This window comes from Amblyomma maculatum, chromosome 6, assembly GCF_055883805.1.
Source record: "Amblyomma maculatum isolate TAMU_Amacu chromosome 6, ASM5588380v1, whole genome shotgun sequence".
Classification (NCBI taxonomy): Eukaryota; Metazoa; Arthropoda; class Arachnida; order Ixodida; family Ixodidae; genus Amblyomma; species Amblyomma maculatum.
Window position 1 is genome coordinate 93,942,147 of NC_139349.1, and position 8,397 is coordinate 93,950,543.

General features: G+C 44.0%; 1 protein-coding gene across 1 annotated transcript in view; it reads right to left on the reverse strand.

Annotated features, from left to right (window-relative positions):
* Positions 1 to 39: 39 nt before the first annotated feature.
* The window catches only part of LOC146186256 (putative defense protein), a 14,642-nt gene continuing 6,284 nt past the window's right edge, over positions 40 to 8,397 (reverse strand). Inside the window, exons 2-4 of the mRNA XM_084605646.1 lie at positions 3,926 to 4,149; positions 2,871 to 3,084; positions 40 to 239 (exon numbers count right to left, since the gene is read on the reverse strand). Coding sequence (XP_084461772.1) covers positions 173 to 239; positions 2,871 to 3,084; positions 3,926 to 4,121 — 477 coding nt within the window. The 5' untranslated portion in view covers positions 4,122 to 4,149 and the 3' untranslated portion in view covers positions 40 to 172. The remainder of the gene's footprint in view (positions 240 to 2,870; positions 3,085 to 3,925; positions 4,150 to 8,397) is intronic.

Here is an 8,397-nt window from a genome sequence, read left to right on the forward strand (position 1 = left end):
ATGTATTTACAGAAGACAGTAATGGTCTGCGGAGAATAAAAAAAAAAAAAACAAACACTGGGGTATACACTCGTACATCAGCAGGGCGCAGTGAAACGGGGCAGGATCATCGCTTGTGAACACCGCTGGCCGAAGACCGATCCTCCTCGAAAAGTCTGCGGCATTGGTCTTTTCAGTAGCCTGCGCTTTGACTTAGCAGGTTGGCGTAGAACTCTGTGAAAGATTTGACGACAGTTGCTCTGAAAAAATAAGAAAAGCGACAAAGAAATTGGTCCGGCACGTTGTGTCAGCCAATAGCGTGTCCAAGAAAGGCGGTACGAAGTTGCGGATGGCTGCAAGCACTAAGCTGACTCTTTCGAAAGGCGAGGCGAAGGACGGCGGCCCGTTTTATGGGCGACCTAGATGCGCGCTGTAATCTTAAAACGAGCGATAGAGTGCACTGCGCTCAAGACGGTTGAGAAATTTGGCCCGTTTACGTGGAAATATGAGCGCGTGCTTGAATTAACTTTTACTTTTGAACACGCAAGGCAAACTTGAGAGTAGCCCAAACAAGGACACGGCTCGAGTCATGGCTCGGCTTTAGCAGCATTTTCGCTGATAACTTGGATGATTAATGCAATTAAGGAGACAGAAACCGCAGCGTTCTGTGTACATATAATGTAGCCTGTATTCGCAGTGAGAAATCACTGCATTTGCAAGCTGAATACTGACTTCCAAGGACACCGAACCTGCTTGCTCAGATGTAATGGGAACGCGGGTATTAGAATATTTGGTGTTGAATATGGATGAAGTTGAAACGAGACCTCCATTCTCCGTCGCATACACGTTGACATAACCTCCTTTATAGTAGCAGACTTCAATCCGTTAGGAGAAAACTAGTTCTTCGTTGGGCATACATACTGCGCCAAGTTAAGAGGATGTAACCGAGGTCTGTTGTTTTTTTCTTGTATAACAGCCGATGCCACTGAAGTTTCGGCACATTTTTAAGAGATCGACAATTTGTAGTTAATTGCTATTGTGGAAGTTTCAAGAACAAAATTTGTTGCTGGTGAAGGCCACTTTCACCAACAATTCGGTGAGTATTTAGGACTAGCAAGATGCACTGGAAGAAATGGGACAATCTGCTAAACCTATTGCAGCGAATTTCATGCAGCGACGTAAAAAGAGAACACCACACCCATGGTAAACTCCGGTAGTCTGTGCCATGCGAGGTAATTCAAACATACCCTAATCCTAAAGCGCCGCATAGGCTTGCGTGTCGGTAATAGTTTAATGCGATCAGAGTAGTCATCTGCCGCTCTTGAAGTTTCAAAACTCGGCCACACTCGTCAGTTTTCCGGCTAGTACTCAGCAAATAAGTTCAGGAGAGGCCGTTTGAAAGTTACACGTTTGTTGAACAACCTTCTGGCCACAATGGGTAGTTCAGGACTCTTAATGCGCGTTCGCCACACTGTTCGTGCAGACCGAAAGATCCCTGCAGTTCCTGTTCTGATCAGGCTGCATGATTGTTGAGGCGGCATAAGAGATACATCGCACAATTGCCCGGCAGCTAGCACGCATTGACCTCGTAGTGAACCAGACTTGCGGCGACGTTAGGCTTATCGGCCGCGTCGTGCGCGGGCGGAATAGCTGCCGAGCCGTGCTGCCGCGCCCTGCTGCACTTCATGTCCTAGAAGCTTCAGGAACGGCGATGGGGGTGCGGCTTTAACTTCAGTACACGTAACCCAACTCGCTGTAGTTCTGGGCGATGCATCCAGGTTATGCGTGCACCTTGGGAACGCCCATTTCGTGGCTCCCAAGCTCACGTTTATTATCAAGCGTGCTGGTTCAATAAATGTCCGCAGCCTACACGCTTTTTTGTGATACGCGTAAGAAATAAACTGGGGTTATTTGGAAAACATTGCAATTCATAATGGCTTGCGCTAATTCTATGATTTTTGTCTAAAATTTATCGTGGCGACTCCGAAGACCTCCGGCGCTGCATGGTTATACACAAAAAACAATATACACACGAGAATTAAACGAGGACGTTAATACAGATGATGCGCTCGCTACCAACTGCCAGTTTTTGTGGTACGAAGAAGAAGAAGAAAGCTTCACACAAAACGTGGGGTTGCGATATGAAGAAGTAGACAAAAGATTCAGAAAAAATACACGAAAATAAAATGAAAAATAATGACCGCGACGTTTTTGTTATTTTTAGTTCTTAATTCTGTTTTACTTTCTTCAGTTTATTTTATGTTATATTATTTATTTTTAATTTGTTAGTTCTTTATTTTGCTATGTTATTTACCAATATCATTAATTATGATTTTATTGTCATTTACAATCATCACTAATTATCATTATTTTTACGTAGCCTACTAATGCATTAGTTTGCAGGAAATAAAAGACACACTATCGGTAACGTTTCTCTCGACATTTTGGCCTCACGAACATAGCCTATTAATACTTTGGCATTAGTAAAGGCACTAGCCAATACTATGATATGCAAGGCCGACGCCGTACCCACCTGAAGAGATAAGTGCCTTTATTTGAATTTAAATGCTAAGCTACATGGCAACGTTTATGAATGCGAATAGAAATTGAAACCGTAATGCTCGAAAGCTTATGCACAGGAACAACCGGCATGTTCAAATTCTTTCAACTTCAAATTTGGAGCAAGCACTTATTTCTCGCCGCAGTGCAGTGCTGCTTGCGTAGTTGCGTTCAGCATAGAGCCGAGCCCTTCATGACGCAAACAGGGAAGCTTGTGTAGACAATGTGAGTCATTCAGACTACTGTTATTCTACTCGACAGAAAATGTCCAACGCTTCTTTGTTTCATAACAAATCTGACGAAATAATTGTGAAGGAAGTAGGTGTGCTCGCCTGAACATGACGGGTCCGGAGTTTCCGACCGGCGCTTTCCAGTTAAGCGTGGCCGCCTTCTTGTTCCGGTTGTTTTCGTGCGTGATCGAAGAGCACTGCGGGATCACGTGGGTTCCCGGGCCACCCAGGAATTCGCCGATCACTTCCCGCGTCTGCGGGTTGAAGCCTTGCACGATGAAGCCCTTGAAGGATGGGCCACTCGTCGTCACGGTCACTGCACAGGACGGAATAGAAGAAGGGGCGGGATCAAATGAACAGTTATTAGCAGATACGAAGAAGCTTTGAAACAAATAATGAAATTCTAGTAGTGGACAAATTTTGTCACTTCTCTAAGGTAATAGCTCCTTCAGTAAATCGGAACATCAGCTCCTGCTTTTTTTTTTATTTGCTTTTGTGCTGTTTTTGAAAAGGTCCTGGCTTTAGTCAACATCGAGGATGCAGATTCTGTCGTTTCCTTTGCGACTATCTCTTTGTACTGGGATATATGCCTAACAACTGCGGATTTTATCTGATGATAGTTGCCACCCCTACGCCTAAATGATTTCATTTACGCTTGTGATGCATAGTGTGATAACGTGGATTTAGCAATGCTAATAAGGCTCTGGATGTTGTACCAAACCGAGTGCAATTCGAGATTTGCAAAGGCATGCCGACAGCCTCTGTCGGAGCCACGCCCATTCCTGCAATCCGCTGTAGTCTAACTGGATCACGCTCTATTGTGCATCTAGGCTCATGTAATATTTATTAGGCCCTAAGCGTAATTGCGAAACTATAATTGAGCTCATACGCTTTCAACAACAACTACAAAAAACCTGCGGCAATACCGGGCCGGAATGTCCTGTGACAAAGAACTAGAAATATAGTTTAGCGCGCGGCAAGCAGCAAGAAAAAAAAAAAAGACAAAGAGGTTTTTGTGTTCTAATCATATAACATTTAAAGAAGCGACTCTGAAAAATTGGAAGTCAACGGGTTTGTTGGATGATTTCATCGATATTTCGGAGGTCGGCGGTGTGGGCTCTTATAACGGGACTGGCTCATGCCGATGCTGGATATACCGGTGACGATGTCCCCGGGGTTGTAGTGCGCCTTGGACTGCACCACTGCGTACGGGGACGTGGGGTTGGGAAGCGCTGCTGTGGTGCCATGCCGGGGCATGAAAGAGTCGCAGGATCCCACTGGTGCGCCGTCGGGGAATGCTCGCGTCACGCCGACCACGAGCAACACGACCATCAGGGGCGCCGCCAGCTTCATCTTGCCGAAACCTGTGTGCACGCGCTTGCTGCGAGAGAGAAAGCACAACAGGGTTGCACTGACAGTGCGGCACATGCCTTTTCACTTGAGCTAAAAGATTGAAAGCGTTACATTTGTATGCAAGCGACAATGTATATATACAGACTCCATATCTCTTAGTAAAAACACACTGGCACACAGATGGCTTGCACGTTGCTCTCACATTTGCACGTAAAATTTCAGACAGCTACTAGAGTTGAAGCGTGCACGTCTGATAAAGTCCGACCGGCGCTTTCTCTACACTTTCGTTGCCATTCATTCCGCATCACTTCTCAACTGGGCCATTTTCGACACATTTGATGTTCTAGATGCCGAGATGTGAGTATACTTAGATGGAGTGATGGTTTACATTGCAACCCTTCACAAACGCTGGTCAGGCTTTGCTCTAATATTATAGCACATGCGCATCACGCTTTGATAAATAACGGGATTTTTGTAGAGACCTCCGCAAATAACTAAAGACATGAGCTGGGTAGTAGTTAATTTTAAAATCCGAAGCGAGTGTGGAAACGGACGCTACCGTTCACCACTCCATCATAGTATAGCAGGAAGAAAGTTTGGCCAGCATAGACGACATTGACTAGATGCGACATCCTCCTCGGGCAGCACAGCGCTCCTCTAAACATGCTGGTACTGGACAAAAAAAAAATGATAAAGCTGCCAAGCCATCAATAGTTAAGCACTCAGCTTTTAATGATTTCATTATGTGCTAACCTGCGGAAAGAAGATGAAGTTTTTGCTCATATTTGACTTCTGAGTTTCCTGACGGGTACAATAAAAGAACTTTAACAAGTTAACCATGCTGACTGGGTGCTGTGCATCATGAAAAATGTTACAGTTCATTTCTTTCTCAGTGGTCAAGTTTCTTTGTACTCGTTCTTGGGGCTGCCAAACTTCCATGTGGCCAGAGCTGTCCTGCGCACTTCTCTCCCTACACCCGTGTATGTTCGCTGGTACCTGTGTACGTACCATGAAAGAACTATGGTCGAACCGTAGGCGCGGCGTCATGGGCGCGAAGTTGATGTAGCTGACCTATTTTTACGCACACCATAGGGGAGAAACCATAAACTACGACGGGGGTGATCACATACACATATTCTAACGCCCCGCTTCTGCTTGTTTGATACCACGTGAGCTAGCTTACTGCAACTTCTCTAGCGCCACAATGAGCGCAGAGACACAGAGACGCAATATATAAGGAGCTTTATGCAAGTTTGTATCCAGATTATTTTTTTTTTACCTTTGTGATGCATGCACACAATGTTTTCTGTCAATTTCAAAACGCAAGCGCCTATAGTATGCTGTAAGATATTTTTTAATGTCCTACCTGACGTCATCGTAACTTGCTTAGCTGGCTTGCTTTTATCGTGTCAAGCATTTGTACATTTTTTCTTATTTTTCTCTGGAAATAATCTAATGGACTTCTGAAAGGCTGTGCGAGCGGCCATCAATGAAGCTCATAAAAGGCAATATTTATTTATTTACTTACTTACATATAATGATGTCTCTGGTGAGAGGTATTGCAGGAGTGGTTAAAAAATACAAAGAAGAACAGGGTATCCGGTCGTAATATGTGAATGCAATGCACTGAAAAACTTTCCTGGAGCAAACTATGTAAGGAACCATCAAGCTATTCCAGATTTCAGTCGAAATTGGACAAACAAAAAACTTGAAACAGCCTTAAAAACACGAAAAGACCCAATATTCAGGAGGTGAGTGCGTCGTGTTCTGTGCGAGGGATGACCTATGAACGCTATGGGGCTGCAAAGGACGACAGCTGATAGATGATCCTGTGTATAACGACAATACAGCCACACACACAAGCCTGTATTTAAAATCATGGAGCGATAATTCATTTGCATGTGAAGAAGGTGAAAAAATACAGTCGCAAGGACGGCCCACAAATATTATTGCTTTATTTGTGAACGGATTCTAGCTTGTCAATATCACATGCACAGTGTGCGGGCCAGACGACTGAAGCGTATTCCAAACGGGTCGCGCAAGAGTTGTGTGTGTAGTTAATTTGCGCTCTGTAGTTGAGCTTTTTAATGTGCGTTTTAAGTACTGAAGTTTTCTGAAGGCTTTAGTGTATATTATGTCAACGTGAGCTTGTCATTTTGAGTTAGACATGAAGGTGACTCCAAGGTATTTAAATATGTCAAAGCGTGTTAATTGGAGCCAATTATCACAGTAACTGGAAATCAACTGTTTCTTCTTGTAAGTAAACTTCATGGATACTGCTTGATAGCCATTTTCCGCTTTTCACTCCAGGCCCAAAAAAGACAAAACTGCTGTTGCCAGGCCTTATACACTAAACTGGAAATAACGAAAACGCAAGTTCTTGCGCGTTTTTACCATGAGCTGGCAAAGTCCAATGTTTCTAAAGAGTCCTATACTTACCTCGCCGACGTAGCAGCAGCTAAACGCGTGCGCTTTAAAACGGCTGGGCCTCCTTCGAAGCCATGAGGAAATTTAGGGCTATTTTTCACGCGACCCCCCAGCAGTTTATATTTCATCTTTATCCGAGTTCTCTACGTACGATGTGTATAGGCTAGATTAGTATCTCGATGGCCGGCCACAGCTTCAAATATCCGCACTTTATGTAAGGGTGTCTTCTTCCTCGTGTATGTGGTCGGTCCTTTATTCTCACGCTTTGGCGTAACGACCACGAAGCGCGATTTTCCTCTATGCGATATCTTCGGGCGTCTTAAATAGGGCGCAATGCAATGTCATTGACCGTTGGGCAACCTAGCCTTTGTAGAGACTCATTTTCTTGGATACGTTTCCAATTTAGTTTCATGCTTTCTTTTTTGCGTATTCTCATCTTGTCCTACCCTCGTTTCTGACTTCCTCGACCCTAGAGCGAGATACCACGTTCACGAAATCCACGCACTAGTGCCTACTTGAGTCCTCAAACAAACAAGCGATATCAACTCGATACTACATATATGGCGAACGAGTGAACGGTATCCATCATCACTTGCTCTGGAAAGTGCCTAAAATGTTCGAAAAATTTAGCCTCCTTCACTACAACTTTTGCAAATAGTGGAGCAATCTAAGAAAAGAAAATGAAAGAACATTTGAATGCGAAGCTTTGCTACGACATCCCCGTTACTCTGAAAGAAGCAACAGATAGAATCCTTCAGTATAAGGTTGCCAGGTTCCCCTCTACCGGATGCCCTCTCACCTGAGAATTGCTGGCGCCGGTCCGTTACCTCAATCGCGAAGTAAGCCGCAGAGCACCATCTATCCCCGGACAGAACGTAGCCAAGGTGCGATTTGTAAAACCTCACAAACAGCAGACTATTGAAGACTACATCAAACACATCAAACCCACACCACGGAAGATGACAAACTACTTCGTCCAACGCTCCGTGGAATATGCTCGGAACTTCAGAATTATTCAGACACTATTTTATCACTAACAGATCTCATATGCCCGATTTGCCAACGCACCTACAGTTTCCGTAAAAATTCCGCAATTCTAAATGGCGCTCATCACCTTCAATTGGCACACACCTCCGGACTCCGCATATTGTTCTTACATAGCCATGCCTGCTAAATGACATCGCTGCTTTCGACATCGTTTAACTTACAGTAAGCCCTCGTGCCATGCACTCTACGTATCCATAATGCATGTGAATTAATATTTAATAACGCGAAAGCGTTACAGATTTCTGTCCGCAGACCGCGTCCGCAAAATCGTGTCCGCGGCAGTTTCGAGTAATTGAGAAGTGGTAGAGGTTAATGAGTGGGGCCAATCGATAGAGGCTGACGTAATGTTGCTGCCGAAAAAATAGTTAGGCCTAAAGTTAATTACGTAATTGATTACACGCAAAAAATAAAAGTTGTCCGCAGCAGTTGTGAGTAAGTGAGAAGCGGTAGAGATTAATGAGTGGCGTCAGTCGATAGAGGGTGACGTAATGTTGTGTCTGAAATAATAAATAGGCCAATAAGTAATTAGGTAATTCATTAGAGGAAAAACGCGCAAAATCGTGTCCGCAGCAGTTGTGAGTAATTGAGAAGTTCTATAGGTAAATGACTTGTGTCAATCGGTAGAGCGTGATTTAATGTTGTGTGCGAAAAATAATTAGGCTAATAGGTTAATTAGGTAAATAATTAGAGGCAAAAAAATGAAAAACTAAAGGCGAAATGGGTCTCATTAGCGAATAACTTGGCGCCACATTGGAATGTATCAAATACTAATGTAGTTAATTAAGGAAGTCAGTTAGGGTGA